This window comes from Schistocerca americana, chromosome 3, assembly GCF_021461395.2.
Source record: "Schistocerca americana isolate TAMUIC-IGC-003095 chromosome 3, iqSchAmer2.1, whole genome shotgun sequence".
Taxonomy (NCBI): domain Eukaryota; kingdom Metazoa; phylum Arthropoda; class Insecta; order Orthoptera; family Acrididae; genus Schistocerca; species Schistocerca americana.
Genome location: NC_060121.1, coordinates 869,584,756 through 869,601,265, shown reverse-complemented (window position 1 = coordinate 869,601,265; position 16,510 = coordinate 869,584,756). Strand labels below are relative to the sequence as shown.

Genomic DNA, 16,510 nt, shown 5'->3' with positions numbered 1-16,510 from the left:
CCTGGCCATTACCAGGGGGTACGTACGTGTCCTACCTGTCTACCCGGGGCGGGGAATTACGTGTTACCCCGTCACCGGCTACGCATGGAAATGCGTGGGGCGGCCTTCAGACATGCACAGGGAGGAAGAACGAGAAAGGGAAAAACAAAGGGAAAGGAAAGAAGAGAGGTCTCAAACGCTGCAGTGGAGAAAAGGGCAAAGAGAAGAGGTAAGGAAAAGAGGAGGACAAAGTAAGGACGAAGACTTGCAAGCAGAGAAAGCAAAGAATGTGCTACATTTTCGAGCATCCGTCTCCGGACGTAGGCACAAAACATACTCCCAGAGGGGGAGAAAGGGAAGGAAAGAGGCAGAGGTGAGGGGTGGGGGGGGGGGGGGCGAAGATGGGGGATGGGGAAGGATGCGGAAAGGGAAGGTATGCAGCCTGGAAAGGAAGGAAGGCCACATTAGCTCGGGGTCCCGTGCTCGCTACGTACATATCCACAAAAGAGTTGTGGACCCCCTGGGGGGGAATGTGCCCATGTTACACCTTTAGTCAATCAAGAATCTCACCCCAATATAGTGAATGTGGTAGATACAGGAATGATCCGAGAAATGCCAGCTGACAATACAACATCTCCCAGCCACTTCAATAAACCTGCCAAGGTGATAAAGCACAGAGTAAAGAAATAACAAACCTCAATACCAGTCAGGAGACACAGCTGGTTTACTGATTGAACAAAAACAGTAAAAGGTGCTGGGGCCTGGGTATACGGGATACAGCCTCGATCAGATAGAGCAATCTCTTTACTGAAGCTGGCCACAGTATTACAGGCTGACATATCTACTGGAGCATGCGTGGAGGAGAATCTGTACGTGCTACATGGATCGTTGCATCTAAATTTATTCAGACAGCCAAGCAGCTCTGAAATCTCTTATCAACCCTTTCAACAAGAGCAAAGATCATTGTGAAATTCCATGAAACTTTTTTGAGGGCTAGGAGAATGCAATGAGGTAAACCCGCTGTGGGTCCTTGGTCACTCAGGAATCACTGGCAATTAACAGGCTGATAGGCTGGCCAGGATGTGTGTGATGACTCCATTTGGTGGACTGGACCCTGTCCTAACCATCAATAAAGCAATGGTAAAATCAAAACTACACAGCTAGGTCAAAAGGCAAACGGAAATTTTTCAGATGTAGAACTTCCTTCTCGGATGGATGAGCCATACAGGTCAAAAATAGACACACACACTGTCAGAACACCATGTTTTGAAGAAACATTTTAATTTTCACTGGGAGTGAAAGTTCCCTGCGCGAGATGAGATGAACTCTGTATGGATTTTAAGCAGTCAGATTATGCCTTACAAATTTTAGGTGAACATGTTTTTGTTTTCATCATCATCATCGTCATCATCATGTTTGAAGACTGGTTTGATACATGTCTGTTTCCCAATGACAACATTCTCCTGAGTTTATCCCTGCCCAGAGATCCGAGAGAGGTGACTATATTATACCCAAGAGGACATAGTCATCAGTAAGCTAAACAACAGAGCTGCAGGTTCTTAGGAAATGTAACTGCAGTAGTTTGCTCCTGCTATCAGCCATTCACTGTACCAACGCACGAAGGCCATGAAAGTTAATCAGCAGACTGTTGCTCCTACAATAACCTCTGGAGCCATATGTTAGTCTGGACTCTCCACAGATACCAATCAAATTTAAATGCATCTACATTCCATTAAGGCACACAAGCCACTCCACTGCTGCTAAGTCCTTGGTTCACTGGGGTAGGAGAACACATTTTAAAAATTTCCTTCATATATAAGTTTTCTATTCTTTTCAAATGTACACTTAAGTTGATTTAAATACTAGTCTCAGAGTTTCACAAACAATTTTTATCCAACATTAATAATTCCTAAAAAGGTCACAAAGATGATGCAAACTGCAAGAAAAGACTAGGTATATGGTAAACACCGCAACATTGACAAACTACATCATGCTATCAAAACAGGACAGGATAAATATGGTACCTGAAACATTGAAAGTAATCTCTCACAAAACTCACCACCCTCGTCCTCGTCGTCGTCCTCCTCCTCCTCCTCCAATATTCCCATGGCTTTATATCTGCCCACAAGGTAATAATGTCTTCTTAGTTACCATCAAGATTAAGGAATGGATGCTTTAGCAGCTTTGCAAATTGTATTGGCAATATTATCCACAAATTCATGGACATTATTGTTAGGTTTGAAAACAGCCAACTGGTTGTATAGGGTATAGTGTACCTCGCTGAGCTCTCGCATGGATGACTTAACTTATGTGTGGGCATCTTGGGGCCATTGAAATGCAGGTTATCAACCACTATCCTCTCAGAAGCACTGGCAATCATCCGAGAGTGAAACAAGATTTCTGTGGCACTGAATGATCCAGTAGCAGAAATTAAGAGTATGCTTGCCTTACATTCAAAAGACACACTCTGGTGACAGCTAAAGGCTCCACAACTCAACCCCTGGAGCAGGGAATTGACAAGCACCATAGCACCTTACAAGCATTGAACATGTTGTTCTGGCGTAACCAAAAGTGCCAGAGTGAAGAGGAAGAATGCAAGTCCAGAGAAGGCAGTGAGACACATCAGCCAATAGTGCGTTGACCAGGACATCACAATGATAGGAGCAGCATCTAGCTGAAGTGAAAATAAGTGCCGCACCTGCAAACCTCAGCCGGACATTAGTGGACAGTATTCGCAAAGTATTAGCATGGCCTAGCAGAGAGTGCTACGATAACAGTTATAATAAAACTACTAATGTTATTTTCTTGAATTGTTGTATAGCATTCCGAGAATGCAGCATCCCTCAGGCACCCTATACGCGACTGGGCAAGACCCCACACAGGTCTACAGAAGAGGAAAATGTTGGCAAATTGTGTAAAGTCAGAGGGCATTTCTTTATCACAAGCATTGTGTAACCTTCTTGGGACATCAACCATGACAGCAATCACTTATAAGTCGTTGGTGATTATGACTGACGTGAAACTCCAACAAAGGTAGTCACTCCCCCAATCGTATCCACTGCAGTTTGTTCTTTATGTAGAGGACAGAGCCCCTTACCAAAGAGGCATCAGGGACTTTAAAATTTGTCTCCACAGACATGGGCACAAGGGTCTATCCCATGCTGGTCTGTTCCTCCAAATGAGATTTTTACTAATTATATTTCCTTGTAATATGGGAGCCCATTTATTACTAAATTTTCCCTTTGTCTTTTGCTTCTGCCAAGATGAGGAACTGTGGCAGTTGCAATTTACATGAAAGGTTTATAGGTTCTCTCGGAATGATAAAATCAAACAGTCTTCTGCAGAGTTCTCTTCTGACTTTCAGGACAGGTTTTTCCCTAATGATAACTACTGTACTGAAAAAAGTTCATAACCAGGCAACAGTGCAGTCTCTGAAATTTATAATCAATCAGTAAAATGACAAAAATTTACATACTTCCATGAAATTTAGCTGGGTATCATCTGAGGCCACAGCCAGTACCAGAATTAGTCTTAATTTTAACATACTTCCACAAAATTTCCCTGTGTATTACCTGCCAGTATCAGAATTAATATTCAGAGCATGTAAAATAATTTCCATGACCATATTTGTAGAATTCCTTGGTCTGTAACTCAACATGTGCATCTGATGTAAGGGAGAGGAGAATCAACTGAATGGTTTTGTGCGTTCAAGTACCATACACAATGGAAACCTCTTGTACGTAGACTTTATTAAAAACTATGATCAAGATGTTTGTTAAAATTTCCAGTATACCATCATTATTTCTGTATTTTTTACCCTTTGTAAAATTTTAAGTGGAAATTGGGAACCATCTGATATTACAGTATGTAATCCTTCAGCTTGTTTTCCAAGTGTTTTATAAACAAAACCTGAAACATTTCTAGGAAAATAACAACAATTTCTAATTTAAATATCTGTTATGTCTCTTCACACAAAATTCTATGAACATTCTTGGTGTACTGTTAATGATTAAAAAATTGTGTTCAAGATTAATTTTTAAAAATATGTTTTAACATGTGCCTACAATTATTTTCTTATCCACAGGTGAAAATTGCATAGCAAATGCACCAACAAAATGAAGTACTTCAGTGTGTCATTTAACTGAAACTTACCTCATGTATTGCCGACAGTTTAATTTCTTTGCTTCCTGCTGAAAGCATTTTATAAACAGCAGTTATTTTCTCATCTTCACTCCCTCTTGTTACATACAGAAGAGGCTCTAAAAACTTTTCAAAATTTACATCTGAATTATCTTCAAACAAATAATTCAGAAGTGTTTGCGAGAGATGTGCATCTACACCTTCACTCCATGCTGACTGGAAAAAAAAGACATTTAGTTAATGCATATTATATATGACTACATTGTCTAATACACAGTGTAAATATCAAGTTTGTTTACCAACTTCAAGAAAATCCTTTCATTTGCTTAATCTGGTACACTTTAGTACAACAAGTCACCTTCCTTGATGTTGACCTCCACCTAATGGATGGCTTCATCAGTACCTCTATCCATATCAGATCTACCAACCACAAACAATACCTCCATTTCAACAGTTGGCACCCATTCCACACCACGAAGTCCCTTCCATTAAGCCTAGCCACCTGTGGTCATCACATCTGCATTCCACCATCCATCTAACCTATTCAATATCCTTGTCTATCCCTATTCCACCTCTGCTCCCTATCTCTTGCCTTGTGGCACTTATGCCTGTAAAAGACTTAGATGCAAGACCTGTCCCATAAAACTTTCCACTACCTCCTAATCCAGTCCTGTCCTAGGCATTTACTACCTCATCAAAGGCAGGGTCACCTGTGAAAGAAGCCATGGAGTCTACCAACTTAGATGTAACCACTGTGTGGCATACTATATCGGCATGGCCCCTAAAAAGGTTTGTCGAAATGAATGACTATCACTCCCCACCCCCCAAACACACACCTTCTAACCCCACCCCAGTCCAGTGCACCTGCACAGCCTTTTCCCGTCACCCCTAGTAGAGCACCATTTTGACGCTGCCACATCACTGCAAACATCTTTCCCCCCACCCTGTACCTATATGTGTTTTTACGTATGGCAATGGACGTTGTCTGATAGCTTATCAATATCTAATAGTCTTTTTTTTTAAATGTGCCTGTCTGTTACTCAGGAACTTCTTTGTAATTCTCATAAAACACAGGAACATAAAATGTAATAAGTATATCAGTAAAACCGATAGGCATCCACATTAATTCCAAATTAAACTGGAATGCATTTCATGTGCCTGCAAGAGAACAGCTAAAGTGTGCTATCCCACGTTGAAACAGAGATGTAGTTGCTAATAAGAATTTGAAGATGAAGCATTTTAGTCCATTCTCTCATCCTTACAGCATACTGATACGAGGACATTGTTGTTACAAGAGCAAAATTCTAAAAATTAAAAAAAGTAATCAGAATATTGAGCAAAGGGACTCCCATGAAATACTGCCAACCCTTCTTATCAAGGTCAAGATACTGGCTACTGGGAACGGATAGATCTATACAGCATTTCTTGTGTCTAAGTGAGTTCAACACAACACAGAATACACACCATCATAACACTAGAGGCATATTAGACTTTCATATACTCAGACAGACTGACAGGCCAGAAAATCAAACATATTTAAAAAAATTTTAATAAACTTCCAAAATCTGCTCCTTATATACTATTTTTAATCACTTGTTACTGAAACAACCATTCTAAATGGCTATTTGAAATAAATGCTACTGACAGTTTTTAAGAATACTGATGAAGTGGAATTAAATTTTAAAAACTTCTCCATAAAAATTATAAATTGTATATTTAAAGATGAAATACACCCCCTATAAGTGGTCAATAGTTAATAAAGAATTTAATTGTAGTCCAGATGGGATAAATTTAGTGCGCTGCAGAAGCAAAGAACAAGCAGTCTACTTCCCCATGGGTCTTACAGAGGAAATGGAGAACATTAAGTTCTATCATGCAACTTGTATTTAGCAGGCATATTTGTGGTAGCCATGTTAACTTAGTATCAAAGAAGCTTTTAAAAGTGGATTTTTGACTGTCAAGCAATCGGTTAATAAGGCAATGCTCAGGGTGAGTGTTTTGTCTTAAACCAGCAAATCAGCTCAACACATATAATATTATTGGGGGAAGACTGATATTGATAGTTTATCCATAATATCATTAACTGTGATGAAGTGAATCACAATATTACCACTGAGTGATTAAACACTCTGGTATGAGTAAGTTGCAAAATGTTGCACCAAATACAGGCCAAAGTGGACTGGGGATAAAAAATTCTGTATAAACATCAGTAGATACTGGAAGCCCCAAGTAAATGTCACACATTTGGCAGATGAGCAAGAGCCTTTCAGACTGCAGTCTCCAAACTTATGAAATGGTCAACAGTCCACAGGTTCTTCCAGAAGCCACACTGAAATATGGATAAATATTCCTCAACTTCAAGGTACCAATAATTTTTGGTTGACAATTTGCTATGCTACTTCTAAATCTACACACTGAAATCCACTGAAGTGCAGGGTATGTGACACTGGAGCTGTTAATAAGGATTGTTCAATACATTCACATTAGGAACACACCAAAAATGATTTCTTTAAATGCCTCCATGTGTGCTGTACTTAATCTAATCTTGTCCTCACAATCCCTGTGAGAGATACATAGGGGGTTGTAGTATATTCCTTGAGTCATCACCAAAAGCTGACTTTCAAACTTCGTAAGTATTCTTTCTAGTGATAGGTGGCATGTATCTACAAGATGTCTGCTAGTTCTGTGACACTCTCCCATGGATCAAACAAGCCTGTGACCATTCATGCTGCTCTTCTCTATATACATTTGATGTCCCCTGTTATTTCTACTTGTTACGGTCTCTCACATTTGAACAATATTCTAGGATGAGTCGCACGAGTGATTTGTAAGTGATCTCCTTTGTAGACTGATTGCATTTCCCCAGTATTCTCTCAATAAACCGAAGTCTACCACCTGCTTTACTCACGACTGTGATCATTCCATATAATAGCCCTACAATGTCTTACACCCAGGTATTTCTATAAGTTGGCCAATTCCAACAGTGACTCACTGATAGTATAGTCATAGGATACTATGTTTTCTCATTTTGTGAAGTGCATAATTTTACTTCTCTAAACATTTGGAGCAAGTTGCCAATCTCTGCACTATCTTGAAATCTTATTAAGATCTGACAATATTTATGCAGCTTCTTTCAGACAGTACTTCATTACAGATAACTGTATCATCTGGAAAAAGTCTGAGGTTACTATTCATATTGTCTGCAATGTTACTAATATACAACATGAACAGCAATGGTCCCAACACACTTCCCTGGGGTACACTCCATGTTAATTCTACATCTGATGATGACTCTCCATCCAAGATGACATGCTGCATCCTCCCTAACAAAAAGTCCTCAATCCAGTCACAGATTTCACTTTATACCCCATATGATGAAACTTTTGACAATAAGTATAGGTGTGGTATTGAGTCAAATGCTTTTTGAAAATCAAGAAATGCTGCATCTACATGACTGCCTTGATCCAAAGCTTTCAGTGTGTTGTGTGGAAAAAGTGCAAGTTGGATTTCGCATGATTGATTATTTTTAATCCATGCTGGTTGGCATGGAGAAGATCATTCTGTTCAAGATACCTCATTATGTTTTGGCTCAGAATATATTCAAGGATTCTACAACAAATCTAAGTCAAGGACACCTGACAATAGTTTTGCAGATCACTTCTACTACCCTTCTTGTCATCGGGTGTGACCTGTGCTTTCTTCCAACTACTGAGCACGATTATTGTTTTGTTTGTGAGACCTGTAACTGATTACTGTTGGAAGAAGGGCAAACTCTGCCACTAATTCAGTATAGAATTTGATAGGGATTCCATCGGGCCCTGGAGCCATAATTTTCAGTCGTACAAGAATTGAATTGGTGCAGTTCTCCTTGGTTTTCATTTGTAAAGGGACATTTGAAAACAGAATTAAGCATTTCAGCTTTTGCTTTGCTATCCTCAATTTCAGTTTCTATCTCATCTGACTGACTGGTCTCTGAATTTGGTACCACTAACAACCTTCACACACAACAAGAATTTCATTGGATTTTGTTAAAGATCATTTGACAAAATTCCTCTACAGTAGTCACTGAAGGTTTCACGCATTGCTCTCCTGACAGCCAAATGCATTTCATTCAGCATCTATTTATCTATACCTCTATGTTTTGTTTTACATGTATTAAGTTTCTTTGGAGTGACTGTATACCATGGAGAGCATGTTGACTGGCTTTAGTTATTCACAGGATGCAAGTTTGTCCCTGATGTTAAAATTTTAAAACTGTGATCATAGTTCCACCCCCCACCCCCTGCCACCACTGGGAAGTTAATTCATCTTCAAAGAAAATACAGTTAAATGCCTTTTATTATCTTCGTTCAAGTGTTGAAGCATTTGGTTGTGGGTTTTGTCAGGTCCCGGCACATACCTGAAGCAGTGTGTAACTCCCACCTGAAGTATATGGTGGTGGTTTTTCCTTGGGCTGTAAAGAAGTGAGTGGTCTCCATTATTAATTAAACAGAGTTCAAAAGTGGGATCATTTCTTCCATGAGGTGGTTTCTTCTTGATCCATTAATACTGCCCTGCAGAGGGTTTGTGCTGCTAGATTCCTCCAGTGAAAGGACAGGTGGGGTAATTTTTCCACTAGGTCTATCATCCAATAGTATGTTGTCTCCATACCAGGGATAGGGGGGGGGGGGGGAGGAGATAAATATACACTAAAGTGATGACAGTAGCTATTTGGATGTAGCTTGCCTTCACTTCTAATGTAGTACTGAGATGTACTTCCTCACTGATGGTGTTTGTACACACTAACATGCAGACCCCTCCTGATACTCTGTCAATATTGGTATAGTTTTTGTAACATGTGTAATAGTTTCTAAGACGTAGGCCTAGATGTTTGTCTTCTAAGAAATCTTATTTGTTATATTACAGCTCATACTGCAGCATGGAAAGTACCAATTGAGTTGAGCCAGATGGTGGAAGAATCAATTAAAGTTCCAACAAATTTTTCTAATTTGTGATAGTGTAGCACGAAGAGATCACTGGCAAATGGAGGTGTGTCCACTCCATGGTCTCAGCTTTGGGTTATGTGTGGCCTGGCTAGGCCAAGGCTGCTAGACTAGTTTTTTGTGTTCTAATTTCAGGGACATGGGATGAGTGGGCTGTTCTGTGGCTTACAGGTTGCCTACGTTCTAGAGAGACAATGGCACAAGGGTTGTCATCCTACCTACAAAACCAAATAAAGCAGTGCATTGGATGAATGGAGTCGTTCTATGTTGAGTAGGAATGGGTTGGGGGGAATGAGGCATAAGGGCTGACATTTTATCCCTCATAGAGTTGATCTGTTTAACACTGTAGGAACAATGAAATGCTAGGAAAGTTTAAGCCCGAAATCTGGCTCTCTATGTCACAAGTTTTGTTACTTATCTTATTGGCAGGATATAACCTTACATAATGTTCCTAGTAGTTTAGTGTTTTATAGTCTTTGAGCCTTTTTCAGTTTCTTGAATACAGGACATATCATTTAATGTGATATGTGTTTCTCCTGACAAATTACACATAGTGGAAAGGGTTGATGCAGGGAACATTATTCCCCAGTTCGCTCAAATAGGATCATGTGTGCATCTCTAGGGCATGTGACCAAATCTCAGGCACTTAAAACATCTCATGGATGGGATAACTTATTGTTCAACATTACACTGGTAAATCATAACATTATCCCTTTTCTTATAGTGTATCTCCGTCAAACATCAAGACAAAAGCACCACGAACTACTTTATTTTCTTTTAGATCCTTCTGGATATATCAGCCAAGCTGGACACATCATGATCATAATCTATCACAAAACTCGTTAGAATATAATGTAAGATCGATGTGAAAGACAAGATGCTGCGTTATTTTCAATTTTCTATGAGGATAAGGAAATGGGTAAGGTAATGGCAACAACTACCTTCCTAACCAGTAACTCATGAAGTGACTTTCATGTAATATACGCGAGGTGTGATCTCTGTGACTGAGACTTAAGGGCTAAATCATTTGAAAATTCTCATTTAAGCTATATAACATTATTTTTACAATTATTTCAGTGCTGTTTACATACTTCTTGATTTTATCGCACTAAATAAAGCCTGCAGTATTTTACTTTTTAGCCCACAAAATCGCAACTTTCTTATGGCTTTTTAAATAGTACAAATAAACAATTAGAGAATTGAATTTTTCATTCTGGAAATCATAATATCTCTGCAGCAGGTAAATTTTCACATAAAACTAAATTCCAGTGTTTAAACTTGCACATAAAAATTGCACTCAACAGCACAAAAATAAAATATGCATAACCGACATTCACTGCTGAGATCTACATTGTCCTTTACCACCACTCAAAACGTCTCTGATGTTAACTAACACTAAATATTTTATTAGAGAAACAGCAAGGTGCCCACCATTGTCCTAAAATTCCTCCTCTAAATGTTACTCTTGTTCATCTGCAGAATAGTGATCACTGGCCACTGTAAAATCATTATCACTGACATTTTCATCTATTCACCAACTAACACCATCATCACACTTAAGATCATTTAAATTCTCACGTTCCTGCAAACACATTTATGCTATACTAAGGAAATAGTACATAGTTCACGAGATGCAGTCTAGGAGACCCCCCAACACGTCAATAATACATGCCAACAACAAACAAAAAAGGTGATAATGAAATGGACAGTAAAATGTTATAGAGTTGGCAATTTAAGGAGTGTAGGTAGTGTAAAGAAGCACTCTGCCAGAATTTACTTTAGAGAGTGAGTGCAAAAATACCCATGCATTCTGAGATCCTACACCTTAATTGAGGGCTAAGAATACCTCAATATGGCAATCTGCGGTAGTAGCATTCACCAATTCAATCAATAGGGATCTTTTACTCATTTTCTCTAAAGCTGTTCCTTTCCTGAAGTTGTCTTTGGGGTGTGGAAGAAAAATAAAATGGGTCTTGTTGCCATGAATTATTGAATGACTATCACTTCTAGAACACACAAAATATTGTATGTGTTATTTCTCCCATTTCTCCTTGGCTGATACTTGCCCCAGGCATGTCCAGGTGTGTAAATACTATGGTTTTGTTGGCCTCTGCAATAAATCTTATGTTATCTGGCATGACAGACAAATCATTACAGCCAATATTTTGGGAAACACTGAGCCTTTTCACTGCAAATCTTCAGCCCTGGTGCCACTCAAAATCTCTCAAAGAAGCAATGTTTAATCAGCATTGCCAGAAAATGCTCTTTAAGCACCTCCAAAGTTAACATTAAAATATTTGAGTACTGCTCAGGCTCCAGTTCGACAAACCTAGGATTCCTTAGACTGGACTCCAGCCAATGCTGAGAACCAAGTGCCTCAGACATTAAGTACCACCCAAGGGCACACAATTTAGAAACATTATTAATGCATCAAACATTATCTTCATGTGCTCCCTGACTACTACAGAGATAAAAAAGATGTAAACCAGCAAAGAAGTAAAATCCACAGAAATTCCATCCTTAAATCTGACAGACTGACCATGAAATCTCTTATTGAGAAAATTTGGTATAAAAAGAAGAAACCTAAAGACTGAAAGGAAGTAACTACTTGGAAAGCAGTAACAAAGGCAGTATAAGCAACTCCAACAGTTAAGCAATGTGTCATTTTCACTAACAGTATCAATGAAACTTGTCTTCAATTAAATAATATGACACTCTGAAGCAGAAGCTGCACAAAGGACAAGAACATTTCCAGGGAAATATCACTTGTCAGCATCCCTGATGTCACCTTAGAATAAAGCATGTGATGGTAAAGTTCTTTGCATGTGGCCTATACAGACTTCCTAGAAGCAATCTATGCTCTGAATCCATATTTCATACTAAATACACAAATGAAATTGATGCTTTATTTAGATATGTTATGCCACCAGTTACATTTTGAATTTGATGTGATTTACGGTACTTACTTAGTTTTCAAACCCATAAATTTAGACAACATTGTCTGTGGAGCACAGCAATCTGATGCTAACTTTGATTAAAACAACAGTCAAGATTGCAATAATGTTTATTTATTATGACTGGTTTCGGCTTATGTTAATGCCATCCTCAGGTTTGTAGGGTCCCTTTGGCTGGTGCTGGCAGCTCCTCATTTTTCACATGACACAGTGAATGGTCATGACATCACATGAACAACTGACGAATTGTCAGAACCACCCATAGGGGGGCCAAAAAATCTGAGTACGGCTTTAACATAAGCCAAAACCATTCATAATAAATAAATGTTATTGTGATCTCAACTTATTTCAATAAATTTTCAAGCCCATGCTCATCATCAGATGAAGGTATTACAGGAACATTATTTTCTGGACCATGTGCAGCTCGAGACTAGGGTCGTAATGATTGAACTGCACTTCAGTATCCATGACAAACTAATTTTGATGGCTGAAATGCAATCACCATCTAGCTGCACACGGCCCAGAAAATAATTTTCCTGTATTCATCTGATGACAAGCCTACAGTGGCTCGAAACCTACTTAATTAATGGAACAATAAATCTTATTAAACTCAAAATGCAACTGACTGCATATCATAAATAAATAAACCCGCAACAGCTGCAGTTCATCATCCACTGCAACTATAATGAATTTTCACTGAAGAAATATGTCTTCTTAACAAAGGTAATCAATGTTAGAATATCTGAAGGGGTTAATAGGACCACTGTCATACTTTTTTGTTCAAGTCATCCTCAATGTTTTTACCTTGTTCATGAAATCGTATGACATTTCCTAACTTTTTTCCTCTTTACAACACCGTGTTAGGATTTACAAAATATTTATGTTTTCTTGGACATTTCATTTGATATACTTGATATACCTAGAATGGCTGAAAGGGTCAATTTGGCACTGCTGTAATTTTTATTCTGAATACATGTAAATAAACCAACAATGCAGCATTAACAATCACGCAGAATCCTTGCGGCTCATGATTTCACCTCTGTACATGCACATTCCAATCTGCCACTTTATATTGTGTCATTCAGGTAATATTCTTTGTCAATTAAAGACTTTTCCAAACATGTCTTGTCTGTGTGGACTTTCTGATGTAAAGTTTCTTCATCCCCAAGACAGTTCAAACATGAATTGGAAACTGACTTCAATGATGAAGAGGATTTTTTACCAGAGACAAATGAAGAAATTGTGAACAAGGAAGGATTTGTGGAGGAGGATTCAAATACTAATCTACATCAATCCTCACCACCTCTGTCACAGCAGGCCCAGTTGTTTGCCTTCACAAAGATGGTCACTAGGGATTGAAGTGAGTGGGAGATTGCCAATTTTTCATTATCTGGAAGGTGGTCATCCTGTGAACATTATGAAGGAGAGAAGAGGAACCACTATTTATGTTTGCCAATGAATAGATGACTGTCATCAGTGTTTTTCCATTTCATTTTTGACTAAGCATTGCAACATCTCATGAAGAAACACAAAGAGTCATATTCTCAAAGTACTAAAACACAAAGATTGGGCCATGTCACTTTCATAACTGGAAAAATTGATAGCTATCATATATAAATGGACTGTCATTTGTGCAAAAGGTGTGTCCGAGGATGACCTTTGGCCATCTTGAGAGCCTACTTGCATTAGGACATTATGCTAAAGACAGATCTCATGTGTAGCTAAGGACAGATCTCTTGTGTCGCACAATATGGAGCATATAATCTGTTTTGATGAAAAATCAACCCAAGCTGAATGAATACTTACCAGCCAACAAATTCGCTGGTTTCTGACCACCCAGGAGGAAATGTAAAAATAGATGAGCAATTATTATCAAGCAAAACAAAATGCAGGTTTGCTCAATTCGTGCTCAGCAAACCTGCTCTAAAATTCTTGATTGCTGCCAGTGTAGTGACGAAGTATACATGTAATGCTTTCCCATCCCTTGGAAAAAGAGGACATGCATAGAGAGGAGCAACATTCAGCGTACGTCATCCTGCATCTCACGGAGAAATGTTTAAATTAAGACAAAAGTGCGATGACAGACAACTTCTTCACATCTCTTCAACTTGCTAAGAAGTTCAAAGGAAAGAAAACTTCACTAATTGCTACAATGAACAACATCCATTGTGAAATCACTGCTGAGTAAAGAAGTCAAATGCTGAAACACACTCCACCACCATCACACATCGGATGGCAACACGACTGCACAATGACCATATACCAAGGAAAGGAGAACCACAAATCATTGTTTTGAGTACACTGCATATGAAGGTAGAAAGAAGCAAAGAAGAAACATAAATCCACAACATTCACAATGCAACACAGTGTAGGGTCAACATGGGTGATAAAATGACCCTTAATATACAACAAAGTTGCATGTAGGACATGGCCGTTCCATCATCTTGGACATGGTTGCAATAAGTGCATGCGTCATCTAAAAAATAGTGGTGAATGAGAAAACTGAAAGAAAGATTTCATAGTTCAGTTGGCAAATGAACTCAGGGGAATGAAAGAGCACAGAGGACAAAAGCAAGAGGATACGGCACCAAAATTATCCAGATAGCAGACATGAAAAAATTCAGCCTCTGCAAGGCCACAAGACTAGTGACAATTGTGTAAAGAACCACAAAGATGTGTGTGGAAAATGTGTGCATAAAACACAATTCATCTAGAAGATGCCAATGACTTGCATAAAAATTACAACAAAGCCATGTGTAGAATATATACAAGTACAATATGGAGCATATATTCTAAAAGTGTCCAGAAATCTCTACAAATAATCAATATATCAAAGTCTACCATTTAGAAAAATTGTTAGTATGAGCCGCACTAAGTCAGTAAGATTGTTCTGATGAAATAAGAAAGTTATGTATTAATTATTGTGTTAAGTAATTAATGTCATAACTCAAAAAAGGCAGGGATTAACATGCACTAAAATAGAACATTTTTTTAAGTCAAATACAAAAACATTTTATGTGGAGTCCAAGTGAGCCCTTTCCGTCATTTTAGGCATGTCAGAAACCATTTTAGTGTTAACAACTTACATGAAACAGTAAACCAGTAAACTCATTTGATTATGTTCGAAGTTTGTTTATGACTTATGACTGACACTGACACACACACACACACACACACACACACACACACACACACACACACACAAACCTCAGAATATTCAACAATAATGACAAAAATGTCTTTCTCAATGTATACGAAGCATGGAAGGTCACAACAAGAGTCAATCTCGCAGGGCCCAATGTGACCTCAAATAGACGAGGCAAAAATACTGAAGCAAAATCAATCATTTAAAAAAATATACTGAGGGGGAAAAAAACACATGCTGCTGCTGACAATAGGATGCTAAAATTTACTGTAGCAGAGTGAAGAAAGCATGGAAGATCAAAAAACACCTCACAACGAATCATCGAAGTGGAACTAAATGAAGGGAATACTTGATCAGTGATTTTTAGTAAAAAGGATGACACAGATTTTATAAATAACAAGGATGATGATGGAGCTATCTCAAGTCAGTCTGACAAATCTGAAATCCATTTCCCTTGAATGTTGACCACAGTGTCACCTTACTTGCTAGAAAAAAGTATTAGTACCATTTGTGTTTTGTCATCAACCCCAAGGCTGGTTTGATGCAAAAAATTATAATTCTGCATCAGTTACAAGTTTTCATTTCCTCCTCGCCATTGTCCACCACCACCAATTTCACATCACAGTACTCACAACACAGTCCATAAGGGACATACTTATTTTCTCCATAACTGTAAGCTGGTATGCCACTAAAATTGTTTCCTTTCACCAACCCTTCAACTACAGTTTCCAGCAATGATATTTTGGAATGTATGTCCAACCATTTTGTCTTCAATTCACTACAATCTTTAATGGACAACTTTTCTGACTGAAGGATTTTTCCATCCCTTATTCATCATTACAGCAGGTCTTCAACTATCTCATATAATATCACATTTTGAAGAATTCAAGTCATTTCAGTCCATCTTGCCATTGTCCAAGTTTTGCAGCCATAAACTACTGTTTTCCAAAACAACTTTTCATCTATCTCTCTAGTGTCAAGGTATTTTTTAATTGTGATGATCTATTTCTATAAAGATAAACCTGTATCAACCCTATACTTTGAACATGCATAATCGAACAGTGTGGACACGATTGCTTCCACGGCCAGCCTGGAGGTTGTCTGGACAGATGGTACAACAAGCACTGTGTCATGTGCACAATAGCCCAATAAGCTCAGTAGGCTGGGCCTTCAGCCTCACTTATGTTTACTTACTGCATGCTCACTTACAGGACTGCATATTGATGTGTGTTATAGTTATGAGACTGTACCATTCTATACTTCATTCGTTGTGGTGAATCTCTTCATGTGGAAGCTGAAAAAAACTTGGT

At 38.5% G+C, this 16,510-nt stretch overlaps 1 protein-coding gene across 3 annotated transcripts in view; it reads right to left on the bottom strand.

The window, feature by feature from the left end:
• The window catches only part of LOC124605127 (MTOR-associated protein MEAK7), a 51,028-nt gene that overhangs the window by 19,222 nt on the left and 15,296 nt on the right, over positions 1–16,510 (bottom strand). For all 3 annotated transcript variants that reach the window (XM_047136605.1, XM_047136607.1, XM_047136606.1), the window contains exon 2: positions 4,132–4,335. In XM_047136605.1, coding sequence (XP_046992561.1) covers positions 4,132–4,335 — 204 coding nt within the window. The remainder of the gene's footprint in view (positions 1–4,131; positions 4,336–16,510) is intronic.